Raw genomic sequence first — 27,465 nt, 5'->3', positions numbered from 1 at the left:
ATATATATATATATATATACATACATATATATATATACATACATACACATACACATACACATACACATACACATACACGTACACATACACATACACGTACACATACACATACACATACACATATACATTATCATATACATACTGTATATACCATCGCTGTGGTGCAAGCTGCCAAATATCACTACTGCAACAAAAGGACAGGAAACACAGAAATAGGACAAAGCCAAGAGAGAAGGAAAACTAAACAGGAAGCATGAAGGAAATAATGCAAAGTAAAGATGACAGCTAGTCAGAACATGCAGCACAACTCAGCTGAGAACTGACACGTGTGTTAGAGACCACATGAGAAGTGCTGTAGACTTTGAATGTGCACAATGTAGGACCACCTTCCTACTGGCTACTACTGAGTTCCACCTGCTTCGCCCATGTCACCTCAAATGAGCCAATGATGGGACTCCGTATGACCAGGACAAGGAGAATCATAAAACAGAGAATTTAAGCCAGAACAGGCAAGCCTCTTCAGTTTACCTTATTCCCTCATACTAAATCTTAAAAAATAACAATTACAATTATTTTATTTTATTGAACTATTTGTTGTATCAGGGTGAGGGCTATCTGCTCTATAATTAGTATAGTATAGCCTTTTATAGAAATTCCAATTATGTGTTTGGGAATTTCAATAGTTTCAAAATAAATTGCTGCATAATAATAATCAATCAAATGATTTTTTGTTGTCTGCAAGAAAACGTATTTGAGTGATAGTAGGGCAGGTTATGCATACAATATTCCTCAATAAAAATATTCAATTGTGCATTGTTGTGGGGGACATGAAATGGGGATGAAAGCCCAGTTCTTGCAATGGGCTCCTATGTCACCCACTTGCTCCTGCTTACATTACTTGTCCTAGTTTAAACTGAGTTGAGACAGGTGGAGAGAATTGATTGCTTCTGCCTTTGTTTGTTATCTAATGATCGCAATGCATCACAACCTAAATAATGTGTAAACTGGCAAACTGGCATGATTGGTGACCCAAACTGAAGACATCCTAGTCTCGCTTGCCAGCCTATCTCTGTTTTGCGTTGTAAGGACATCCTGGGGGGGGGGGGGGGGGGGGGGGGAGACACAGAGCCTAAATAGTAAGCAATTTGCAAAACATTGCAAGACAATCATTGCACAATTAACATTACAAATAAAACATTGATCATTTGAACTGTATGTATTATGAACATGATAGTGGCATTATGGGTATTTTTATGATGTCATCCTCATCCAGCACTACTGAATATTGCCATTGAATGTCTCTTCCCATTCCCCTCTTCCATCTGTCCATCCATGATCCATTCATCCATCCATCCATCCAACCATCTATCCATTACGGGTGGGGGGGGGGATTGATACAGCATATCGCGATATTTTGTGTGGCAATATATCGTATCGCACGAATGCCGAGTGCCATTTATCATATTTTAATAAATAAATTGTCATGTGCATGCAACATGACAGGTTTTTATGACAGTGTTGGTCAATCTGTCTGCTTGACAATCCCATTTTGCGGCAATAAAAATGATTAGTTAACTGAACACTCTGAAGACTTTATTTAGACTTTATTAGATAAAACAGGTGTTTGTTTACAAAGTTTTTTCCTTTGGAGACATATAATTTGCAGTTGAAAAAAGGTAATAAATCGCAATACATTCATTGCAATATATGTTTTAATCGCAATAATATCTTGACTTAAGCATCATGATAATATCATATATCGTGGGACTTTATTCCCACCCGGCCACCCCTACCATCCATCCATCCATCCATCCATCCATCCATCCATCTGGACCATGGACTGATCCGGATCCGGACTTTGCCCGACGAAGCTCATTGGATGAATGCCAAAAATGGGCGTTTCTATCAGCCAGCCAGAGGGGCGGGGCCAGAGGTGGGTGTGTCTCTCAGCTGATGCGCGTATCAACCGACCGACTCCATCATCAGCATCCGACGCTACAGCGGTCGAAGACAGCATCCCTAATATCACCGTCCTATGGCCACATCGCAGAATAATCCGGAGCCCGGCTGACCACGACTGACGTTGCTCTCTTATGACAATATTGTTTATTGAGGCTGCCATCTTACAGACAGCGGAGCTGCAAAATAGTGAGTAGCCTTTGATGATGGACTGCCTGGATGCTACAGTCGGTAAATCAAAGCTTCTGCATGATATAGCGTCAATGTCAATGACACTAGTATTTTTTCCGGCAAGGATCAGACGTTTGTATTTGTCTTATTGCGCATAATTGCTTGGAAGCGCAGTCGATTCAGGCTGGCTTGATGCGGCTGCTGCTAAAGCCGCCCTTGCCGCCCAGGGATGCAGAGAGAAAGAGAGAGGGGGAGATGGAGAGAGAGAGTCGTGAGGGGAGGGGATTGAAGCAGAGCATCAGACAGATAGGCAGTGTATTTTTACTACTAGGCTGCTACTACTACTACAGTATTCATCCAAGTGGAAGTAAACCTCTAGTAAATGAGCTGAGAAGGGGAGGACCACTGACGTGACTGCGTCTCTCCCTCTACCTCTTTCTCCCCGCCTCTCTCTCCCTCCCTCCCTCCCTCCCTCCCTCTCACAAACATGCATGCACGCACAGGTTAATATGCTAGTATGTGATTTTGGTGATGTGGATGTCCATAATGTGAGCAGCATTGTCTCTCGAGTCATACTTCATGCGTTGTGATTCAGTTGTAGGCTACAAATTGTAGCTTTATTTTTGAATCACTTATGACATCTAGGCTACTATACCTTCGGATGCCATAGTGTGTTGCTTGCCACACACACACACACACACACACACACACACACACACACACACACACACACACACACACACACACACACATTAGAGTGTGTGATGAGAAAGAGTGTTCAATAGCCTATGCTTGGCTGTTTTGAGTTTGTGTGCGCTTGACGTTGGGAGGAGAGATTGCTTATGCTAGTGCACTGCAAAACGAGTAATAATAATGTGTTTTGTGTCCATCAGCATAACTGGAGATGTTTTATTTCTGCACATTGCATTTGACCGTGCATAATTGCCCAGACTTATCTATCTAACCCTATTCATGTTTATCATCGTGGGAGGACCACGCTGCCCATGTATGTGGGATGGAATCTATTCTGCATTAGCTCTTATTGTATAACTAATAGTTATTATGCAATTACAATATTGTATAACTCCTTTTGTTTTTCTGTGTTCCTCTAGTGTGTGTGCCCCCACTACCTGCATTAGGTTGTGATGACCCACACTACTTCCAAGTGTATGTGTGATCCTCCCCTTCAAACCTGACTCCTAACCTCTAATCCCTGACCTTTGACCCCACTATGGGCAGTGTTGGCAGTGGGGTGGCAGGAGAGCAGGAGTTTGCCATGAAGTCTGTGGGCACAAGGACCACCCTGCCCCGGGCCCCTCCTCTCTCTCGCCGTTGCCCTGCCGACCGCAGCTGCAGCGCCGAGCGGCTGCCCCGCCCCCCGGCTACAATATCTGACGGCACGGCTTCTAGCGATGAACGAGGAAGTGTTAGTATCGGGACTGGGACTTGTACCGGGACAGACCGGCCCACCGAAACAGCCTCCTCCACCAACACAGAATGCACCATGACGGCCCCGTCCAACAACAACCAGTTGGAGTGTGGGAATGGAGCGGGCAGGCGGGAGAGAGAGTGGGAGAGGGAGAGGCGAGGGGAGAGGGGGAGAGACAGGGACCGGGACAGAGACTGGGACAGAGAGAGGTTGGAGAGGGAGCGCGAGAGGGAGAGAAACCGGGAAAGGGAGAGGGAGCGGGTGGAGCGGGAGAGGCTGGAGAGAGAACGGGAGCGGGAGAGGGAGAGAGCCAGAGAGAGGGAGAGGGAGAGGATTGAGAGGGAGAAGATCGAAAGGGAGAGGGAGAGAGAAAGGGAACGAGAGAGGGAACGAGAACGGGAGAGGTTGGAGAATGAGAAATCCGAGCGAGAGAGGGACAGGGAGAGGGAGAGAGAGATGCAGGGGGCAGGGCGAGAGAGGGACAGGGAGAGGGAGAGAGAGATGCAGGGGGCAGGGCGAGAGAGGGAGAGAGAGATGCAGGGTGCAGGGCGAGAGAGGGAGAGAGAGATGCAGGGTGCAGGGCGAGAGAGGGACAGGGAGAGGGAGATGCAGGGTGCTGGGCGAGAGAGGGACAGGGAGAGGGAGATGCAGGGTGCTGGGCGAGAGAGGGAGAGAGAGATGCAGGGTGCAGGGCGAGAGAGGGACAGGGAGAGGGAGAGAGAGATGCAGGGGGCAGGGCGAGAGAGGGAGAGAGAGATGCAGGGGGCAGGGCGAGAGAGGGAGAGGGAGAGAGAGATGCAGGGGGCAGTGCGAGACAGGGACAGGGAGAGGGAGAGAGAGATGCAGGGTGCAGGGCGAGAGAGGGAGAGAGAGATGCAGGGTGCAGGGCGAGAGAGGGAGAGAGAGATGCAGGGTGCAGGTCGAGAGAGGGAGAGAGAGCTGCAGGGTGCAGGGCGAGAGAGGGAGAGAGAGATACAGGGTGCAGGGCTAGATGTTTGGGAGAGAGAGATGCAGGGTGCAGGACTAGATGTTTGTGGGAATATTGTGGGGCTAGGAGCAAATGAGAAGAGCGGCGTTGGCATGAGTCAACATCACCACAGAGAGATGGCGGCCACCAGGGCTGACAGCGAGAACAATCCAGCCAAGCAGAACCCTCCTAACCATAACCCGCCCAAGATTCTGCCGGTGTCGGGAAAACTAGAGCAGGTAATTCATGGTTTAATAGACCTGGGTAAAATGGTGGTGAATGATTAGGTACATTTTGCACACTTAAAAACATGGAGACAACTTGATTTATCTCATCTAGCAAGTGCCCATTTGTGAGGCTGTTGAAGTTCCTGACATAAACCCAGTGCACCTCTAGTAGTTCAAAAACATATTATGTGTGTCCCCTACTATCTTATCATACTTTCACAATGCTGAATGATCTACATTTTGTTGTTCATTATAGAGCTTAAATTGACTTTTTCGTGACGTCATTGCCCCGAAAGTAAGTTCCCCACTCATTTTCTCCATAGACATTTAGAAAAATTCTTATCAAACGAGTTTTAAGGCTGGAACTAAGCCAACCCGTGACCTACTGAATCATGAGTGACCATAAAACATTTGGTTTGGCGCAAAAACAAAAAATAACAAGGTGGTGGGAATCAAAAATTAGATTCCCCCTTCCCCCTGTTATAAACTCGTTAGATAAGGATTTTTCTAAATGTCTATTGAGAAAATGAATGGGGAACTTACTTCCGGGGCAATAACGTCACGAATAAGTCACGTGCCTGTTGAGCTCTATAGAGAGGCAAAGTGGAACATCACTTCCTGCTTCAGCACTGTACCAGAGATTTTCATCCGCCATTTATTTTCCCATAGACATTTCGTAAAATGCTTATAAAATAGTTGTACTTCGTCAAACCAAACGGTTCAGCTAACGCTATAATCGAGAGAGACCATAGAACATTTCACTCGGACCAAAACTTAAAAAAACAACATTGAAAGAATATTTTCTTTAAACCCGCATTTTTTTAACATTTTGGTCCCAGTGAAATGTTATGCGATCTCTCCTGTTTCTAAATATATCTGTAACGTTTGGTTTGAACCAGTAAAACTATTTTATACGCATTTTATGAAATGTGTATGGGAAAATAAATGGCGGATGAAAATCTCTGGTACAGTGCTGAAGCAGGAAGTAGGCGGTCACTTTGCCTCTCTATTACAATAGTCATGTTAGACATAATAGCATTTTGTCTGTCAGCTTTTACTCTAATGTTGTTTCAGCTACCCACCTCTCTCTCCATGTCTGTCTCTTCTTCTTCTCTCTCTCTCTCTCTCTCCCCTACCTGTACCTATCTCTCTCTCTCTCTCTCTCTCTCTCTGGTGATACAGAACAACTCGGGGCTGGTTCGTCCCTCAGCCTTCAAGCCAGTGGTTCCCAAGAGCTTCCACTCCATGCAGAACCTGGTGGGCCAGGCAGGAGGGTCTGGGAGCGAGGGGAAGGCTGAGGCAAGAGGGGAAGGAATGAGTGAGGGAAGAAGCGGCAGGAGAGGCAGAGATGCAGGAGGAGGGGAATCAGGAGAGGTCCCAGAGGCCCTACTCCTTGACCAGGACAGCCCAGTGAGGGTCAGCAGAACTGAGGGAGCAGGAACTGGTAATGAAGGGGTCCAGGGAGGGATGTCTGACTCGGGGAGAAACTCTCTGACCAGCTTGCCCACCTATACAGGCTCTGGGTCTGGTTATGGACCCCCAGCCGTCCTGGGGCCTCTCAGTGCCTCCACTAGCCACATCAACAGGCTGGGCATGGTTGGGGCAGCTGCAGGCCTGGATAAGCTGGACAAACCTGGCTACCAGGTAGGACCAACACACACATACACACTCAGCCCATAACACTGTAACCTGCCATTATCATCTTGAAAGTAAAATGAAACTTTCTTCCAGAATGGGCTTAGTGCCTCGGACAGCGGCCGCTCCTCCTCGGGAAAGAGCTCCTCGTCCTATCAGAGGCTGAGCCATCTGAGTGATGCCCCGGCGCCACTACGCCCCTCCCCCTCCTCTGATGACATCATCCAGGACCTGGAAGATCGCCTGTGGGAGAAAGAGCAAGAGGTTAGAGGTCACTCAGAGATGCCTGATTCATAGTAGTATTATACTTACTTCCAAGGCACTTCATTAAAAGTAAGTTGATATATTATGAAAACTGTTCTATTGTACAGCTCTTGCTTATAAATTAGTTTTACAACGGCATGATAATTGCATTAAAAATGCCTGTTTGCCAGAATTTCTGATTTGGGGCAGTTTTTTTGGCTGCTGGCTACAAAAGGTGGATTTTCTTAAGTTTGATGGTTACACATGTCCTTATCCAAGTTGGATGTCTGCTACCGCTTTTACCAATCAAGTGGCTGCTCTGTGGCATGATTTGGGCCATTGCATTAGTTGCAGATTGTTGCAAACCTATTGCCCCATCCCCAAGCGCGCCTACCTCTGCATCTGGGCCGTGGAATGGTGAGTCCAACGGATCTCTGTCTCTTCTCCTTCTTTGCTACCAGGTGCAGCACATGCGCCGTAACCTGGACCAAAGTGAGGCGGCAATCATTCAGGTGTTTGAGGAGAAGCAACGTGTCTGGGAGCGCCAGATGGATGAGCTGAGACAGAACTATGCCTCACGCCTGCAGCAGGTGACCTCACTGCATACTAGCCCAAACGGCCTCAAGATGTGACTGCAGTGTACTTACACGTATTTGCATCTTGAGTCTAACACCACTACTTAAAAACCATGGAGGAAATCATGATCACATATCGTGTGGCAAGATGCGTTTAGTCAAAAACAGGATCTCATGTGATTGCTTCCGCTGAGAGTACATACAACACAGATGTGTGAGAGGTGTGAAAAATACAGTGAAACATGGACGCAACAAACCCAACAAATTGCCTTGTATGATACAACACTCATCACTCTATAGGATTTGCATGTTTGGTCTGATATCACTCTTATTTTGAAATGTGGTCAGCAGGTGTTTGAGGCAGCACTGGTATGTAACACATGGATGTGAAGAACAGCCCTTGCACAGGACAGGTTGCTTTCCGTTTCTGAGATGTTCAAAGTTGACTTTAAGAGTGAAATTGAACTTTTGAGTGTCTATTTGCTGCACAGCATGTGGTCAAGCTTCACTCACAAGTTTGTACGTAAATGCAAATAAATTGATGCAGCATGCTGAGGCCGTTATCTGACCGTAGGACGCATCCCTTAATGTATTACGGTATATACGTTCAAAATCTAGAGCAGCGGATGCTGTAATAATTGCAGGTGATGTATAGGTTTCACATTTGAAATGATAGATAGCTGTACACGTATGTCTGCAGGTGACACGGCGTGCCCAGCGCTCTCAGACCGCCTTGCAGGCCCAGATAACACGTCTGTCCCAGGACAAGAGGAGGCTCCAGGAGGAGATGGCAGCTCTGCTCGCCCAGAGAGAGGAGCTGGAGAGGAAGTGTCTGGATTACAGGAAGGAGCAGGCTGACATCTTGCCTCGCCTGGAGGAGACCAAGTGGGAGGTGAGAAATTAATATAGGAGTAATATGCAGTGTTGTAGTCAACTTACTCTATCTCGAGTCCGGGTCGAGTCTCGAGTCCCCAGTCTTCGGGTCCGAGTCTAAGTCCGAGTCACCAAAGAAGAGTCTGAGTCGACTCCCCATTACCTGAGTCCAAGTCCGGAGTTACTGAACATGAGCGTGAATCCACATGTAGGTGGAACACACGTGCCTGCCCTTGCACGAAATTGAATAATTTCACGGTATTAATATAGCTATCAATATCTTATGCCACATTATAAGGGCCTATTACAAAAAATGTACAAGTCCGAGTCCTTGTCTCCAACTTCCAAGTCCAAATGCATGAATGCTGGAATCCCAGTCCAAGTCATCAATGCTCAAGTCCAAGTCGAGTTGTGAGTCCTGAATAGGCTACATGCACAACTTCTTTACTTCCTGAAATTAGTACAGCTTCTTTATTTCCTGTCCTACACTATTGGATGAACTGATTAATCAGGTGTGCCTGATCATTGTTGTGACTGCAGCACACCTGACATTAATCAGTTCATCCAATAGTGATGACAGGAAATAAAGAAGCTGTACTAATTTCAGGAAGTAGTGGAGTTGTGCATGTAGCCCATTGAGTCCAACTCGACTCAACTACAAGACTGGGAGTACAGTATGTGTGCTTTACTGGTCAAGCGTCCTTGGGTTCCTTGAAAGACGCTATATAAATCCAAGTTATAATAATAATGATAATGATAATGATAATGATAATGATAATGATGATGATGATGATGATAATAATAATAATAATAATAATAATAATAATAATAATAATAATAATAATAATAATATTGTTATTATTATTATTATTATTATTATTATTATTATTATTATTATTATTATTACTACAGTTCAGTAAAATATTATCAGGCTTACATCGTGCATGGTAGACTGAACACTAAGGCACTGAATATACATGTGTGTATGTGTAATAAATCAACCCACTTCAGTCAAGGTAAGTCCTGGGTAAAGGGGATAGGCTAACCCCACATCATGTGCCCTCTACCACATTACTATTGGATTGAGCTGAAATAGCTTCCTCGTCCGACAGGTGTGTCAGAAGGCAGGGGAAATCTCCCTGCTGAAGCAGCAGCTGAGAGAGAGCCAGGCTGAGGTGACCCAGCGGGCTGGAGAGATGGTTGCACTGAGGGGCCAGCTGAAGGAGCTCAATGCCCAGTTGAGGGAGCGCGAGGAGGCCATGTTGGGCCTCAAGGACTCCTACAGCTCCAAGAGTATGGAGCTGGAGAAATGTGAAGTTGAGCTGAGGAGGACTCTGTCAGAGGTATGGAGTTTTACATTTTTCATTTTTGTTTCTTTTTACCTTTATTTAATACTTGGAAAACACATCTAGGGGCAGATGTCCTCTTTTCCAGAATGTTGTAATATATGATGTAATGTAATGCAATGTTGAAATGGTCCCAAAAACAAACAAGAGAGAGTCTAGGCTACATGCATAGAAATACCAACAGGAGAAAGATCAAATCAAACAATTTACAGAAATGTACAATCATCCATTAAAACAGTCTCCAAACAAATTAAAATATTTACAATTAAAGTTAGTTAGGCTCTTATTTTTATTTAAGATAGAAGAGCATTAGAAATAAACGAACACAGATCTCTTCTCACATAGAAGCAAGCTTCCACAGTTTTCTGTGTACAGAACATAGAAAACAAGATTGTATTTCTTTACAGAAAGGCAAGATGCATTATGTTGTTTTGATCAAGGTATCAAAGTGGGTCCTAAAAGTAACTTTGTCAGCCTACATTTTTTAATTGAGAGACTTTCTCAATATCATCAGTCATTAAGAGGACTGATCTGCAAGATCACTGTACTTAATATGTCATGCTTTGGAAAACATATATTTACATGTATATTTAGTTTTATCAGTATTCAGCACAAGTTTGACACTGAGCCTTTTATAGGGCACTGAAGGTGACCTTTAGGCTTTTTGAAAACCAGTTGTATATAATCACCATAACAGTAGAGTTGTATATTCCCAGTATTTATGGACAAGTCAGTGTTGTTAATGTAATAGTGACCAGATTAATATTGAGCCTTGGGGAGTTCCGTCAGTGATGTTTCAAAAGTCAGATCGTATATCACCTAGCAATAAAATGCCTATTAAAGTCACACAGTCTTCAAATACTAGATTTCAATCACTGTTGTTGCATTGCCGATCTGCCCACAGTTATTCATTCTGGGGTTACCCCCTCCTGGGTTAGGACTGACAGGGGCAAATAAAAAGTTACTACATTTTTGTTCACTTCAGGCTAAACACTGTATTGCAACGTCTTGGAAGAACACGGAGGCACCGACAGTTGAACAGTGGTTTAAAAGTCTTTCCAATGTTCTTGCCATGGAAAAATTGACTTATGCCGTCAAAGGGAAAATGCAAAACTTCCTTCAAATATGGGGACGATTTATAGATTATCTAGAAAGTTGCACACCAGGAATGTAATTGCTATGTAAGAATTGCTTGAATATTTTAATTTAATTGATTTTGGTTTTATTTTATAGTTTTTTGTGTGTTTTGTTTTTGTTTCATTTTTGTATTCTTGTGTCTGTGTATTTACATGTACATGTTGTCTTTGTGTCATTGTATGTTGTACAAAAATGGAAAACCCAATAAATATATTTGCAAAAAAATAAATAAAAAAATACTAGATTTCAAACAAAATTATATTTGCTTATGATATACCTTTTCCTTTCCACAGGTGTCCCTCCTTAGAGAAAAACTGGGTGTATTTGAGGCAGAGGTGCTTAGTTTGAAGCGGGCTCTGAATGAGGTGGGCAGGGGAGCCGAAATCGTAATTAGCCCTAATTTGGCAGCAGCAGGGCTATTGCCACCCTGGGGAGCTCTCCACTGCCCACGCACCCCTTCTGAACCCTCATCTACCTCCCTCACCCCCACTTCTGAAACCTTGCTGAGTCTTCAGAGTGATGAGGCCAAAGCCCAGAGGCAGGAAGCTCAGAGACAGGAGAGGCAGCAACGCGAAGAAGCTCAGTGGCGTGAGGTGCAGCAGCGGCAGGATGTCCACATCCAGCAGGACATGCAACTGCGTCAGGAGGCCCAAATCCGCCAAGAGGTCCAACTACGCCAAGAAGCTCACCTGCGTCAGGAGGCCCATCTCCGCCAGGAAGCCCAAATCCGTCAGGAAGCACAAATGCGTCAAGATGTCCATCTCCGCCAGGAGGTCCAACTGCGTCATGAGGCCCAGTTTCGTCACGAGGCCCAACTTTGCCAGGAGGTCCAGCTGCGTCAGGAAGCCCACCAGACACAGCGGGGCCAGGAGAGTCATTGGGATGAGGCGGGGGACCTGCGCAGGCAACTGGAGCAGCTGCAGGCAGCCTTGCGGCTGGAGCGACAGCAGCGGGAACGCCAGGCCCTCAACTTTGACCAGGAGCGTCACACCTGGCAGGATGAGAAGGAACGAGTTTTAAAATACCAGGCTCAGTTACAGCTCAGCTATGTGGAAACCCTGCAGAAGAACCAGGCTTTGGAAAAGAAAATGGGCCAGCTGGGAGCCAAAATTACCACAACCTCCACCACCACTCCCTCTCCCTCTTCCTCCAACTCTCCACCTCCACCACCAGCCCTCTCTCCTCTGTCTCCCCAGCCTCCAGGCTCTCTCCCTGCCCCCATCGCCCTCACCCTCTCTCCACCCTGTGAGGACCAGAAGGGCCCTCCTTCTCTCCACCAGCTTGCGCCTCCCTGGGCAGGACCCTCACGCCTGGAAAGGATCGAATCCACTGAGATATAAAGACAGCAAAAGCTAGATACATTTCCAATCCAGTCCACAGTGACACAGCCTCTTACAAAAAGAACACTTCCGATTACAATAGAAAGACATTTCAGTCTACAACCAATTAAATCAATACAGCTTACAAACTATCATGTCACATTAACACCGTTTCCAAAGCAACTATAGACTCTGAACAGCTAGAAAACGCATACTGTAAAATTCAACATTAACAATATCAATCAGATTAGCTGAATATGGAGTAGAACTACATTCAATCAATCAATCAATGATTTTGAAACTCCTACGCAGCCTTTCTCTTAGTTTTCACTAGTTGCACACTGCATCCTACATAATCAGACAAATCAGACAAGGTGCCACACTGTTGAAGACAAACAAATGTTAAATGACAATGTTTAGATTACAGCACTAATACAGGGATCATTTAATGCCCATGGTAGAAAAGGACCAAGAAAATCAGGGATATTGTCAGAAATGATCAACAAGAATATTATGCGGTATTTATTCGTCATAAGTGTGTATCAGTGGTCATGTAAAAGTAGAATTAGTGGTTAGAGTATGTGATGTTAACTTGCATTTTTGGCCGGAGAGCGCCTTACTCCATCCTTTCCAGCATGTATAACAGAATGATCTATTGCTGAGAACAGATGAAAACAATTGAGTTTGATATCTTTTACAGTGACTACATATCAGCAAACACTCAATTATGACATATGACTAGACTATTTGATTTAAATCCCAGCATATGCGCAAGATTATATTGACATTTGAGTTGATTTGAAACATTGCAAAAGGTGACATGCTGATTCTTGATTCAGTTTTCAGATCATTTCATGCACGACCCATCCAAATACATTATTAAGACCAACAGAGTTTATATTTTCTACAAATTAAATTACATTAATAAGTTTGGTAGATAATCAACCCTGTCTCTGAATAATGTAATAAGTTCAGGGATGTGAGAGAACCTGGTTCGCCTTCACTGTACAGACTACCTGCAGTGACTAAAGTTGAACACTAGAGACCATTAGAGAGCTTTTACAATGTTCTCACCTCCGGTGAGAGTTAATAGAAAATGGTTTCTATTCTGCTCATTGAACTGGAGGAGTGCAAGGAGAACATGAATGGAAGCACACAATCTGAATTGGGTTATTATAATAATTGTGTCATTCACTTTGTGCATTTACTGTACAGCCACAGAATCTGAGAAAGCATTCAGTATCCCCAAAGTTCAGAAATTTTATAGAATGTATGATATACTAGAAAGAGATGCATATAATAGTTATAGATTGTACAGGTATGTGTGTGAGAGTTTGAGTGTGTGTGTGTGTGTGTGTGTGTGTGTGTGTGTGTGTGTGTGTGTGTGTGTGTGTGTGTGTGTGCGTGCACACGTGTGCATGTGTGTATATATCTGAAAAGCTTCAGCTTATGAGATTGCAGATAGAGGGACTAGTGGCAATACAGCAAGTGAAGATATATTAAGAGCAAAGGATTTTTTTTGGCTTTAAGTACAGTACAGTGTACATCAAAGCTTGACACAAGAGCAGTAAGACGGATTTCAAACTGACGTAAGAGAATAGCCTGGGGAGATTTGTCATTTTTGAAAAACTCTACTTTCCTCTGTGTAGTTTTTTCAGATCAGGCAGGGGAAAGGGAAGCCGGAAAATCAGAATGTGGAGATGCTGCCTTTTTAAAGAGAGCATTCAGGCTAACTGCACTATGTACTGTACTAGTTCCAGTTGTACAGTAGACTCAAGATGTGAATATCATGGCTTTTATATGTGTTGTTTATGCCAGCATACAAAGATGTTGCTCAAGAATATTAACTTATCTCTAAGGTATTACATAGTATTATCATCTTTATTACTGTTATTATATTATAATGAACTGACAGAGTAAAATATGTGCCATTTGAGCTTTCCTTACCTGTTATTTATTCTTTTATTTTTATTTTTTTCTTAATTTTTTTTTTACTGTGTAGAAAGCCTATTGGCCTACCATAATGGTGCAATCATAGCAACCCTGTCCAAAAATGATGTTCTTTTTGATGTAGATGATAAATGTACGGTAGTTACAGTATTGTATCGTTTAGAGAACAAAATGCTACCAATTTTATACATGTTTTGAATTTATTGTTTGCATTTATGTTACTAGTACTGTTCTGGCTTGATTAAACCCATCCCTTTGTTACATTCAGCAGAACTAATAAAGATATGTGAATAACTCAGCTTTTTTTTTATTGTGGTGCAGATCAGTTGACTACAGGGGTTAGTGGTTGGCCAACTGTGTCAAGTTTGGGGTTCGATCTTTGCCTTGGTCACAGGAAACCAAAATTGAAAAGTGGGCCCTACTGATAATATTGGGTGGACTGCATTTCAATTACCACATTAAGTAAAATGTTGGTCCCAGTCCACTATGGTACTGCATGATTTTGGGTCAGAAGATGGTGAGATGGTGTGGTGAGTACTAGGGAGGCTGTCTTCGATAAGGCCTATGTTCAACCCGCTGATAGTGACAGCAAGCATCATCTGACCTTGAAGTGTCCTTGTGAGAGAGACTGAATCCCTATGCAGTTGTGTAACCGACTGTGTGTGTTCAAACCATAGAGTTTGACGTGATAGAACATACATTCACATTCAGATCTACACTCATGGATCGTCATTTGGCTGGTACACCCACAATGGCTGCCATAGACTGTCATGTGATAATGCTGTCATGGAAAATAAGTATTGATTTGGTGAATAATAATGACTCAGAAAGCTGATGTGTTACCATGGCAACATAATCAGTTGGATGGCTATTCCAGCTGCAATTTTCCCACAATAACAGCCTCCTATTCTGTCCACAAAGGAAATAATAGTAGTATAGTTCAATAGCTCATACTTCAATTAGCGTACATTGCAACATTATCAAAATTGTAATGGAAGCCATGTTAGGTCCTACCAGTACAGTCTATGGTCCTACCACAAGATGTTTCCCTTAGATCAGTAGCTAGACCTTAAAGGAATAGTTCGCACAAAAATGAAAAACAAACGAAAACAAAACAGCCAAACAATTACACATACATAAAACATATCTATACATCATTATTTGTTGCAAATCAATCCGCTGTAGTTAGGATTTGCACTAAATTATGGTGTAAATATGGGTATTTTTGTAACTCTGAAGAACTGGTCCCCACTTAGACCCTTTATTATTTCAATATTTGTTGGAATTGCATTGATACATCATTCAGTAACATTTTTAGAGCCTTATAATTGAAAAGTTCTTTATGGTGGGATTACATGGTTTAAAGGTATTCGCAAATAAATACGAGTTGTAAAGATTGTCCCTTCTCACTTTCCTTAGTTGTGTCATGTCCTGTGTAGCTGTACAAGTTAGCTAACGCTAGCTAGCTGCACTGTGTACACTATCGCTAATCAATGCAACCTGCCTGCCCTGCAAAAGTTGGACAGAAGAGTCAAATGAAAAGGCCACCTAGCAAGCAACTTGCATGTAACAAGAGCAAAGAAAGTAAGCTTTTGTTATCTGGTTTAGTTAGTTAACTAGCTTAGCTAGTTAGCTAAGCTAACGTTAACGTTGGCAGGCTGGTGGGCTTTTAACGTTATTCTCGTTGGAAAATATAATAATATTATTCATAATCATAATAACAACAACAGTAGCCTACTGTAATAATGATAATGAGACTCCATTGCCATACAAATGTATTTATTTTTTCCAGATTAAAATGTTTATTGGGTTTCGGACTAGCAGACTTCCAAACGGTAAACTACAAACGACAACAAATATTGAGATGCCTGAAATGTAACTTACTAGTTGTAGTAGTAGTGTGTGAATCTCAGAATTTTGTTTTTTCTTTTATCCCCCTTTTATCCTTTGTGCGTATGCGTTGGTTTATTTCGGATCAAGAATACATAAAAGCATTACAAATTTACATTAATACAGTGTAACGTAAATACAAGGAAATGTTCTCTGCTTATGTTCTGTACTGTACTGTTGTGTATAGCCATATGAGTCAGTATTCACTCAGCATTCCATTTGAAATGATGTTTTCTTAAGGGAATATATGGGTCTAAACCTGTGACTTGTCTATTCACAGGTTGAAGAATATGGTTGTGAATCTCTGCTTGCCGCACTTTCATACCACAGTCCATTGCAACAAGGTACATACAATACATTACATGAAGCAAACTGATGTTGTTCATGGATTCATGGAATCTACTGTATGTGGAGATCTCCTGCTCCAGCTGTGGTTCCTTTGAAGATGCTACAACACAACACACACGTAACATACAAGTCCTGACACTAGTTGTGAATGGCACACACTCAGTAAGAATATTAAATAATTTGTCCAGTGCTTTTCATTCAATTGGCCTTGAATATAACATGAGACATGCGTCATACCTTGTGTTGTGTGCTTCTGTTACATAATACATCTTGTGTGAACTCTGTCCACCGTCCACTTCTTATTTTGTCAAACTGAAAGGCTCATATGTCGACATGATAATAGGGCAGGATGGAGGCCGAGGACAAAGACTTGAAAATAAAGAAGCAGAGGGACAAAGTGGTGTGTGGGAGACGGAGCTCACCATGTTCTTATTGGTGTTTGATCATCAGATATTGGGCCAATATCTGAATCATATGACTATACACCATTCAGTTACCAAGGCCAGAGCAACTGGCTTTATTTTCTCTGCCCTCGGTAACCGAATGGTGTTCTTTAACTCTTGATTTTTCTTACTCCTTGTATACCTCACCCTGTCCTCTTTCCACCTATTGGTGTCTTTTTTTATGCCTCCCCCGGCGATAGCTGTGGCCGGAGGCATTAATGTTATGTTTGCAGGGTGGCCGTCCGTCTGTCCATCCACTGTTCATTAACGCGATATCTCAGGAACGCCTAGATGGAATTTTTAAAGGTCATTGTGACCTCACGACCGCCCAATTTGTGCTCGTTAATGCGATATCTCCAGAACGCCTTGAGGGAATTTCTTCAAATTTGGCTCTGTAATTGTTATTGTTGTGTCAGCTAGATTTAACTAGACATATTCTCTGTGAAGCCCTCTGAGACATGCTTGTGAATTGGGGCTATACAAATAAACTTGACTTGACAGTTTATGCTTTATATAGTAGTAGTAATAATAATCATCATCATAAACTTAGATAGATAAGATAAGTATATAGAACAGAAAACAAGAGTAGATTAGAAATGAAACCAAATGTAAAGGTAATGTAAAATAAATTGTCTATATTTTACACATAACAAAAACATTTCACCCCTTATACAGTTGTGTGCAGATGGCTATGATGTCACTAACCTTCTGTCGGCAGACCCTATTGTCCGGAGACGGGGCTTCAAGCTGGAGTACTTTCTGCGTCCACCGGTACAGGTGAGATGATGCTGCCTGCTGTACTTTGTTAGAGCTTTACTTAAAATACATTTAGCCTCAGATTTGGTGACATTTCAGTCTGTGGTCTGTAGAATTTGAGGGGTAAATTCACAAATGAATGCATTGATAAATTTGTGAAATGAAAGCTATCCTTTTGTCAGATCTGGCTTCTTCCGTCGCATATTGTCACCAGAGTAACTGTAAACATATTGGCATGACAGCAATCTCCAAAATGTCCTGTGTTCATGTTGCAAACCTGACGTGAGCGTTCTTACTAGTCCTACAGCAAAATAGTTTTTCTCTTTACAACGTAACCACACCCTTGCCTGCATTTTTATTATCTTAATATTTGCAAACTTCTACAATTATGCTACAATGCTACATCAATAAACCTTTATAAATTCTGTGCATTCTTCCTTATCAATAATGTTCACTTTCCCTACATTCCTCCCAGGTGACGCTGACGTTTGGCTTCCAGGTGGAGCTGTGCAGGGTGGACGTGGAGCTGTGGCCATGGGGCATGGATCGAGGACAAGCCTGCAAGAAGCTGGAGATCAGCACCAGCTCTGATCCTCTACGTCCCCAGACCCTTAGCCCAGGTCAGGGTGACAAACAGGGCCCGCAGAAGGAACAGAGACAGAGGCACTGGAATAAACAGAGCCAAGAGAGAGAACCGCAGCAAGGCAGTAGATCTGACCAGTCTCATGGCCACCAGTGGAGCCTTCAGGCCCAACAGTGGGCAGTGGAGGCTGTAGATGAGCCCCAACAAAGAGGCCATGCTGACAGGGGGCAGAGGAGGACCCAACAGCACGCTCAGTCAAACACTGAAAGCAGCCACCCTGAGCCCCAGTTTAAACTGGTGGGTCGCTGTGAACTGAGGGAGGAAACCCAGGCTTGTTTCTCCCACTCCCACTTTCGCCCCCGTCCGCCGTTCCCCACCCCTCCCCCATCAACGTCTGCAGGCTGTCGGCAAGAGGAGCTGTGGAGCCGGGGTGCGTTCTCATTGGGCTCTGTGACGCAGCTCCGTGTGACTGTGCCGTTTGGCGGTGCTGCCTCTGCACTGGGCCTCAAGGCGTTGGCAGTGTGGGGACAGCCTGCACGCTGCTGCCCCGCAGAGGACGTGGAGAGGATTCAGAGAACCCATGAGGCCAGCGAAAGACGGCTGCCACGGCCTGGATTCTTTGCCCCGTCTGTCAGTCAGCCAACACTGCCTCTCCAAACAACTACTAGGTAAGTGGTCTTTTAAGTTTTCATTTCAGTTATTGCGAAACCTTGTACTTGTGACATTGTGATTCTGAATGTCAGTTTCCTTTCTCTCTCAACTTTAGCTCTTGGTTAAATAAAGCTTAAATTCCATTCCATTTCTTACAACAACAATAATAATAATTATTATTATTATCTAATATCTGCTGACTGTGTTCTCTGTCTCTAGCCCTCTGTCAGTCCCAGAAGAGTTCCTCGACCCCTTAACCCAGGAAGTGATGACACTGCCCATGCTGCTGCCCAGTGGCGTGTCGGTGGACAGCGCCACCCTGGAGGAGTATCGCAAGAGGGAAGCCACTTGGGGTCGACCTCCCAATGACCCCTTCACAGGGGTCCCGTTCACCGCAGCCTCCCAGCCACTCCCCAACCCCCACCTGAAGTGCCGCATTGATCACTTCCTCCTGCAGACAGGGGGGGTGGGGTTGAGGGAGGGGGCGTTGGGAAGACGTGGTAACGGAGAAGATCCACACCCATCAAGGCTCTTGGCTTCCAAGTTAGACGGGGAGTCCCATAACTGTCCAGCCCCCCAAAAAGTGTCAATAAACCATCCCATCCCATATAATGTTGGCACCGGAAACGCAAAGAGGACTACACAGATCAAATACACTGAAAATGGGAATTACACATACAATTCCCAGCCTGAAAGCCCAGTGGATGGGCCTCATACCAAAGATAGGAGAGTAGACTTGAGTAGAAGCAAGAAACGAGACCTAAGTGGAAATCCAGACGAATCAACAGAAACTTCAGTCGGTTCTTGTCACACTGAGAAGCAAAAATTACCTCAAACAAAAAGGCTAAGAACTGATGAAGCCTCCAGTGAGTATGGAAATTTGTAAATCCAGTGTTGCTGCAGGTTCTGTAACATTGAGTTAGTAAAATTTAAAACACAGCTGTATCTTTCTTGTATGTGTTTTTCCATGGTTGTCTGCCATGCTGCCTGTCTGAATGTGTTCATTGACTTGTGTGTTTCTTCACCATACCTATCTCAGTTCCCAGCAGCACCTCCCATGAGCAGCGTCTGTCGGCCAGCCTGGACGAGGCCCTCCTCTGCGCCCTGCAGGGTCGACCCTCCTTCACCTCAAACTCCCTCCAGAGGCAGAGAGACGTTACTACTGACACAGAGCCAGCTGACACCCCCCAACACAACCAACCACAATCAACAGGTACCAATCATTCAGAGTGAAAGGACAAATCTGTAGGGTAGGGCCTGAAAAAGTGTCAGAAAAAATAGGCGAGACCGTTTTTTTTTATCCCGTTTGAAATGTGCCATGAAGTACACATGTGATTTTTGTCAATTTAAAAAATAAAAATGGGAAAGACTACACACAACCACTTGCAAAGTTATTGTGGCACAGTGGTCGCGCTGTTGCCTCACAGCAAGAAGGTCCTGGGTTTGATTCCTGCCTGGGATGCTGTAGTGCTGAGGGTGTGTCCACCCCATGTCTTCAGTGCCTAGTGCCAGGTGGGCTATCTCATGAAAAAGATAATTTCTGTCTGGGCTTTGCATGTTCTCCCTGTGCTCCCCTGGGGTTTCCTCTATACTGTATGAACCTTAGCTCAGTGGTGTGTGAACCCCCCCCATTAAAAACATGCAAGAAGGTCCCCAGCAGTGTTGGGCAGTAACGCATTACTAAGTAACGCATTACTGTGATCTGATTACTTTTTCAGTAACCAAGTAATGTAAGCCATTACAATGTCCAAAACGGTAATCAGATTACAGTTGCTAATCCAAGTAACGCTTAGTTACTTTTTTCTTTTTTGGCCTTATTTTTGCAGAGAAAAACAAAAGAAAAACTCAGGAGAGACCATTGCTTTGAAAAAGAAGAAGGAAAACGTAACTAGTAATGTAACTAATTACTTTGGAAAAAGTAACGTTTATTACTTTTTAAGGAGTAATCAGTAACTAATTACATTTCCCAAGTAACTTTCCCAGCACTGGTTCCCAGGCACTGTAATTACAGCTTAAAGCTCCCCACTGTGCCTGGCTGCCCCTCGGAGGAAAGCCTTGTCTGGGTTAAACGAGCAGAGTGTATTTCACCAGCCACCGGCAAGGATGTGTGGGGCTGCAATGCATGCATGTGTTGTTGTGGGCGTCTGTGTGACAAATAAAGACGGGTTTGCCCGTCAGGTACTTAAAATCATCATCATCTTTCATCAAAATTGAGTAAGTGGGCTCTGTCTTTCTGTCTGGTCCCACATTGTGAGATTTGTGATGATTTTGGTCAGTAATATCACAATGTCTATGACATCATCAGTGATGTCACTCGAGCACTCGATGTCATCACTGTGATGGTCACTGGAGCAATTGTGATGTCACTGAGGATGTCACAGTGTCTATGACATCAGTCAATGTGCTGACACTACTGTACTTCTCTCTCCCTATAGTCCAGTGGCTTAATGCTCATATTCAAGCTTACCGTTACGGAGCGGATAAAAGCACCAAATTTTGCATGAGGCTTCCTGAGGGCCCACTTAAGGATTTTAGAGTAGGAGACCAACCAGAAATTATGAAAATCTCCATACAGAGCACCATATTCTCTTGCTCAACATGTATGAAAAAATGTGACGTTTTCTTGAGTCTTAAGAAGAACATTGATGGTAAAATGCTCTTTTTAGGCCACTGAATAAGCTGAATCTGCTTTCATTTGTACACAAACTAGTAGACCTTCCAAATGTAAGTGTAAAAGTGTAAAATAGAGTGCCATGACACCTGGTGCACCTTCCATAATTCCTGTACAGTATAGACGGAATTATGAACAAAAAGGAGAAAAACATTCCCTATGTTAATATCACAAGTTTTCTCTATTTTCTTTTTGGCTTTAGACTTAAACATCAAGTTGTTCACATAGCCCTACCTAATTACAGAGTTCATATTTTGTATGCACAAAAAGAATCTGTCATATCGGTAAGTCATGTGATATTAAGGGCTAGTCATGTCGTATCTTTTTTCTACTGTACTGGAAGAACTTGCCCCTCTCTTCTTTGCATTGGACCATGTGAACTATTCAAGATGGATGTCTGTCCATATCAGGGACATGAAGTCTTTGCCAAACACTATCAAGGATGAGTTTGAGAAACGTTCACACTGGGTTCTTTCAAAGACGTACAACAAGTTATCTGCGATCCCTTTTGACCAAGCTCATGAACAGGAGAACAAGATCGTGAAAGGTTCAGGTGGTGCAGTTGGCTTCACAGAAAACCCAAATGCTTTCAGACGATGGATGCTCTCGGGACCAGAGATGGGAAGATTGTTTAAGGAATTTGAAGAGGAATATCTCCCTGGAGATGACATGGAGGATCCCAAGAATTTCCAGCACCATGAGCAGGGTGTTTCAGCACAGAAGAGGTTTCAGAGACATGTTGTCAGCCTGTCTGAAATTATTAAAAGCATGGGGAATCCTTTCTTGGATGATTTCAAAGATCTAGTAACTGTTGACAGTCGCAACTGCACAGATGAATCAGTTGTAAATACAGTGCAAATCTTGGAGTACACGGGCAAGAGACAATACGAGGAGTTCGTCAAGAAGGTGCTTGATGAGCGCACCCACTCCATCCATGATCCAATCAAGAGGAATTCATTTGCACTCTTCAGGCAACCTCGACAATGCCTAAACATGGGAAGAAGATCAAAGTCCTTCAAAACAATGTGGCACTCTTTGGGCAGCTATACATTGCTATGCAGAGCTGTGAGAGTGACTTGGATGAATTCTTTGCACATGAGGTACAGTCCTTCCTTCCTTCCCTCTCAGATTTTGGCAAGCTTCACCTGCCAGGCACAAAATCTGACCTACCGCAATGTCTTGACCAGCCTGGGCAATCAGAGCCACCCTCAAGCTATGACTGCAAAATTCTGGATGGAGCAGTTATTGTCCACTGCCTGCCCACTATTAGAGTCAGCACGTTTGATGAGTATACAGATGGAGTTTTCATCCCCTATCTGCAGAAGCAGCTGCAGCATACCAAGCGGTTTGGATGTTGTATGGGACACATACATCCCAAGCAGTTTGAAGGAGTCCACCCGTGAAAAGAGAGGACAAGGTGTTCGCAGGAAAGTGTCTGGTCAGACAAAGCTACCAGGCAAATGGATGGATTTTCTTCGTGACCCAATAAATAAGAAGGAACTGTTTGCCTTTTTGACATCCAGGATTGAAGAGTTCAACTGGCCACCAGACAAAGCTTTATATGTCACATCAGGGCAAGCTGTGTCATCTTTTGGTTCCAGTAGCACCATGAACAGTTGCAATCATGAGGAGGCAGACACCAGGATTGTGGTTCATGTACAGCATGCACTGGAGCAAGGAGCAAAACGTGTCCTTGTGCGTACTGTGGACACTGATGTCATAGTGGTCCTTGCAGGCGTATTTCATGATTTAGTTGTGATTCAACCTTTGACTGACATCTGGGTCACTTTTGGCATGGGCCACAAATACAGATTTTACCACATAAACAAGATATGTGAAAATCTAGGGGAGCCAAAATCTCCCACATATCTCCAATATGCAATCTCCATGCATATTCAGGTTGTGACACAACATCTGCCTTCAATGGTAAGGGTAAGAAGTCAGCTTGGCGGGCCTGGCAGGCCTATTGTGATGCAACAGAAATATTTGTTAGTCTGGCCAAGCAGTTCCAGAGATTTACTGTTATCCTGTATGACAAATCCAGTCCTTTGACCTCCATCAACCAGAAGAGAAAATAACTCTTCTGTCATGAGAATCGGGCAGTGGAGAAACTGCCACCCACCCAGGATGCGTTACTTCAACATATTCGACGGGCAGTGTATCAAGCAGGCATCTGGGCGACCAGCACACAAACACAGCAAGTGCTTCCTTCCCCACAGGACTATGGATGGACCAAGGAGGAATTGGGGTCGTGGCGTGGGTGCCAGTTTGGTCAACAATCCCAGAGGTCTCCAGAGCATGCAGAGAGCTGATCAAATGCTCTTGTAAAGGGGACTGTTCACACTGCAAATGTGGCAAAGCCAATTTAGACTGCTCACCACTTTGCAAGTGCCACTGTACCAAATAGATATCTGCACAGCACAATAGCACAGCAACAGGTATGACAATTATCTCATATAGAAAGTTGAAATGTTGTCATTTATTGTAAATATGTTTATTTTCACTGGCCTAATGATGTTAACTTTGAAATCATTTCCTTACACCTTATGATGCAAGTCCAAAGAAACACCCAACGTGCTTCAGCCAAGCTTGGAATAGAAGAGGAGTCCTGGTGCTCAACAGTGAGGAAAGACTCTGAGGAAGACAGTTCACCTGTCAAAACATCAGTCAGCCCCTTTTTCCTCTAATAAAAAAAGAACGTGCAGACCTAAGAGTGCTCCAGTTTTCCTTACTTCGGGGTAGTCTATGCCCAGGTAAAACCTTTTTTCTACCTTATGATGCATATTAATTTACACTTTAATCATGTCTAAGCAGATATAGGATACATGTATATCAAAATGAGCAATTTTGGAAATAATCTCAAATTTGATTATGCCTAGGGACTTGAATATAGCAGTCGTTTGTCACTTATTTTATTGATATTGATGGTGTTGCGATTTCATATTTTACATGGCCATTTTCTCAGGGCTCCTACTCTAAAATTGTATAATAGACCCTCAGGAAGCCTCATGCAAAATTTGGCGCTTTTATCCACCCGGTAACGGTAATTTCACTAAGCCACCTGACTACTACTGATCACTCACTGACATCATCAGTGATGCGAATTTGAACAATTGTGCGCTGAATAAAGTCACTCGAGCACTCCATGATGTGATCAGTGATGGTCACTCGAGCAATTGTGATGTCATCATTGAGCGATGTAATCAGTGATGCGAAGTTGATGTATGATATAATTGTAAGCGTGTCCAAGAGTGGAATTTTCCTTTAAGTCCAAAGTTTTGCCAATGTTTTGTCAACAGTTGAGATAAATTAAACTGCTCTTAAAGCAAACCAAGGCAATGCAGAATAATTTTATGTCAATAGAAAACATTTGATTCATTGGTACGGTTTGGGCAATAAGTCAATATCATCGTTTATTATCTTTCAGTTAGTGATATGATACACTATTATGTTCTCTAAACTGATGATAACAAGCATGTTGTATTTAAAAGCTCTGATAAAATGAGGTATGAAACATTTTAGGGAGTATTACTTTTTTGACATTACTATGCAGTTCAATGCGATGAACATCATTTGGATTATTTAACATGTAAGTTTGCATATGTAAACCATATCTTGATAAATATCGATAATCAAAAAGAACCATTGTATTTGGTGATATTGATTTCGACCATATCGCCCTGCCCTACTCATTGGTAACTTTTCTCCTTCGCACTTCCTTCCAGATGAGAAGTGTTCAGGCTGTTCCCGCTCCGTCTCTGCATACTCCACATCAGCGTCATCGCTCTACCGCCTAACCTGCGGTCACTTACTTTGCCACGCCTGCCTGCAGAGGAAGTCACAACCACTGAACTCTGTTGCTATAGTAACACCCAGTCACATCCTATGTCCCACCTGCCGAAGCCCTGCTCCCCGCAGTGACATCATACGTGTGCATCACTGACCGATGGATACAATGAGCCTACACGCTTTCTGTGACCAAGGGAGGAGGGAGGCCAAGATACTACGAATTGCATTGGAAAAGGTCGGATATGCCACTTTAGTGTTTGTGGTTGTGCTGAACTCCAAAGTAAACGGATAACCTTGTATGGTTAAAAAGCATTAACAGTTGGTGACAACTCGTAGATGTAACAACATTGATGTACGGTGAACTTTTTGATGGGATTGTTTTGTCCTTTTAACACTCACTTTACAGATGGTGACTGTTGTTTTACATTATATCATCCTGTACCTGCTGAAAGAGGTCAATTGACACAATATGGACAAACATCCTAAAATGAGGGAAACTGTCTGCATCTATTTATATCTCTCCAACGGGTTGGCCAATCAATCTGAAACTGCACATGGGCCTTGAGCACTGGAATAGGCAGGGACTGACCAAGCCCATTTTCCCAAATCTACGCTGCATTTTTGGCAAGACTGCGCAGAGTTGTAGCGTGCACGTAATTGGGTATGGACTAGACACACCAAATCCTATAAAAATCTACAGGTATTCCACTGTTTATCTAATCTATTGCCAAATTTGTAGTTCTGTTACAATATAATGTTCTGCAGCCATTTCTGTTGCGCTATTTCGTTATATCTCATTCTCAATCCTTTTGGCACCTAATTGACCAATCTTTCATAAAGCTTTTCTTAGTATTTTTTTCCTGGACCAACAAAGGCACAAAAGCACATCATATAGTGGGCACTGTTTGTAATGGAAACAGGAGTTTGCTGAAAGAACAGACCTTTAAGAAATGTTGCTCACCTCCATCCGTCCGTCTGTCCATCTGTCCGTCCACCTCTCTCTGGAGATGGAAGTGTGGTCGCAGCCTTGGGCCTTTGTGCATGATGCAAATAAAGCACAAAGAGCGGTTGGGAGAAGGTGAAGTAGTGAGAGCAACAGGCCAAGAGAGTGTACATGCAAATTGAGTGGACCAAGGCTGTGTGCTCATTTGAGAAAGACAGCCCGGTTTGTGCTTAGCTGATTACTCAAGGCCATTTTGGCCCTTCTTTATCTCAGGTCTGTTCTTGCGTTCCTTCTCTTTTACTCCTCTCATTCATTAGTTTCATCCTCTTTGATACGAGTTATGCGTTGAAAAGCTGAACGGAGGCAGCCAATGCAATGGTACAGATTTTTTCAAGTACTGACAGACACATGCTGGCACAAATTCCCATGCTATATAGTATATTTCAGTGGCAAGTCTCCATGGGACAGGATTAAAAAGCACAGCATGTGAATTTGTACTTTTTTTTTTATTACGTCAGTTCTTATAGTACTGACTGACTGCTTCCATCTCCTTTGGATTCTGTCTGACTGGCGTAGTATGTATTTTTTATTTTCTATACTGCCTTTCTCTGTTTTGCCTCTAAAGTGCAATGTTAGAAAATATGAATATGTCTTAGCACAGATGATATCAGCCCTCCTTCCTAGAGTGTCCGCACTTTCTACCTTTAAATGATCCACTCTTATATGTTTTTGGGCGTTTCATTGTTGATACAAAACAGACCAAAGGAAGGAAACCCGGCATTTATTGGTCTTCACAATCACAAACAGGAATAATTTATATGTTGGTTTCCTTGACAACATGATGCGTAACCAAGGTCATGATCCTGTATCCGTTCAGTAAGAGCAAAAGCAGAAAACAGTTCACATGCGCGCGCACACATAGGTGCTCATTTTGTTGAATTGGAGACGGATGAAGCATCAGCTGGCATAGATTCATCTTTAAGTACAAGTGGAAGATGAATTAGTGAAATTATAGTCTTGAGTATTGTTCACAAACTGTCATAAGTAATGCGTCCGCTAGTCACATTGACATTGTACTGGTTCGTATCACTACTGGTGTCTCACCATTGCATTCCTTACATCTGGTGCTTGTAATGTTGGCGATGATCCTGGTGCATTCATTGTGTAAGCTGCTCAATGCCTAAAATGTCAATTGTCCACCATCAATCATAAATTCTGAGGGGAAATTGGCATGCATTTATTTCAAGATTTATTGATTATGAGGAACCTGTTTTTCTGAAGTCAGACATGTTTTCTATTTTTTGTGTGATACATCTATTTGTACCAAGACATACAATAAGCCATACAGCAATAGCATTGAATAAAATAAATGCAATAAAAACAAGACAATGCCTAAGGACTTTTCAGTAGTGTGTAACAAAGTGACGTCCACCAAGAGCACACCTCAAAAGTCAATCTGAGTCACTATACTGTGAATATACATGCCCAGACATACAGTACATCTTAGTACAGTTATGCACCTACACACAGCATATCCATGCCTTACCTAAAAAAAGAACA

At 43.3% G+C, this 27,465-nt stretch overlaps 2 protein-coding genes across 2 annotated transcripts; both read left to right on the top strand.

Moving 5' to 3' along the window:
* Nucleotides 1–4,564: 4,564 nt before the first annotated feature.
* lzts3b (leucine zipper, putative tumor suppressor family member 3b) lies at nucleotides 4,565–11,902 on the top strand (the record flags this gene model as incomplete). The annotated part of the gene is made up of 7 exons (XM_083644956.1): nucleotides 4,565–4,765; nucleotides 5,936–6,397; nucleotides 6,485–6,652; nucleotides 7,093–7,221; nucleotides 7,907–8,098; nucleotides 9,192–9,422; nucleotides 10,856–11,902. Exons 1-7 carry the CDS (start codon nucleotides 4,568–4,570, stop codon nucleotides 11,900–11,902), a joined length of 2,427 nt encoding a protein of 808 aa, XP_083501082.1. The 5' UTR covers nucleotides 4,565–4,567.
* Nucleotides 11,903–15,348: 3,446 nt separating this feature from the next.
* ubox5 (U-box domain containing 5) lies at nucleotides 15,349–27,249 on the top strand. Its single transcript, XM_083645293.1, has 7 exons — nucleotides 15,349–15,415; nucleotides 16,002–16,065; nucleotides 17,188–17,289; nucleotides 17,744–18,519; nucleotides 18,722–19,368; nucleotides 19,542–19,715; nucleotides 24,899–27,249. The coding sequence occupies exons 2-7, from the start codon at nucleotides 16,012–16,014 to the stop codon at nucleotides 25,114–25,116; spliced, it is 1,971 nt and encodes a 656-aa protein (XP_083501419.1). The 5' UTR covers nucleotides 15,349–15,415; nucleotides 16,002–16,011; the 3' UTR covers nucleotides 25,117–27,249.
* The last annotated feature ends 216 nt before the right edge of the window (nucleotides 27,250–27,465 follow it).

Source organism: Poromitra crassiceps (assembly GCF_964638095.1).
Source record: "Poromitra crassiceps genome assembly, chromosome: 10".
Lineage (NCBI taxonomy): Eukaryota > Metazoa > Chordata > Actinopteri > Beryciformes > Melamphaidae > Poromitra > Poromitra crassiceps.
Note: the sequence above shows the minus strand (reverse complement) of the source record. Positions and strands in the feature narration are given on the sequence as shown.

Bases quoted from the DNA above. Each gene is read 5' to 3' on its own strand.
- ubox5 (XM_083645293.1), top strand. From the start codon at position 16,012: ATGGTTGTGAATCTCTGCTTGCCGCACTTTCATACCACAGTCCATTGC. The intron at 19,369-19,541 runs GTGAGTATGGAA...TACCTATCTCAG, and splicing joins AAGAACTGATGAAGCCTCCA to TTCCCAGCAGCACCTCCCAT. The intron at 19,716-24,898 runs GTACCAATCATT...ACTTCCTTCCAG, and splicing joins CAACCAACCACAATCAACAG to ATGAGAAGTGTTCAGGCTGT.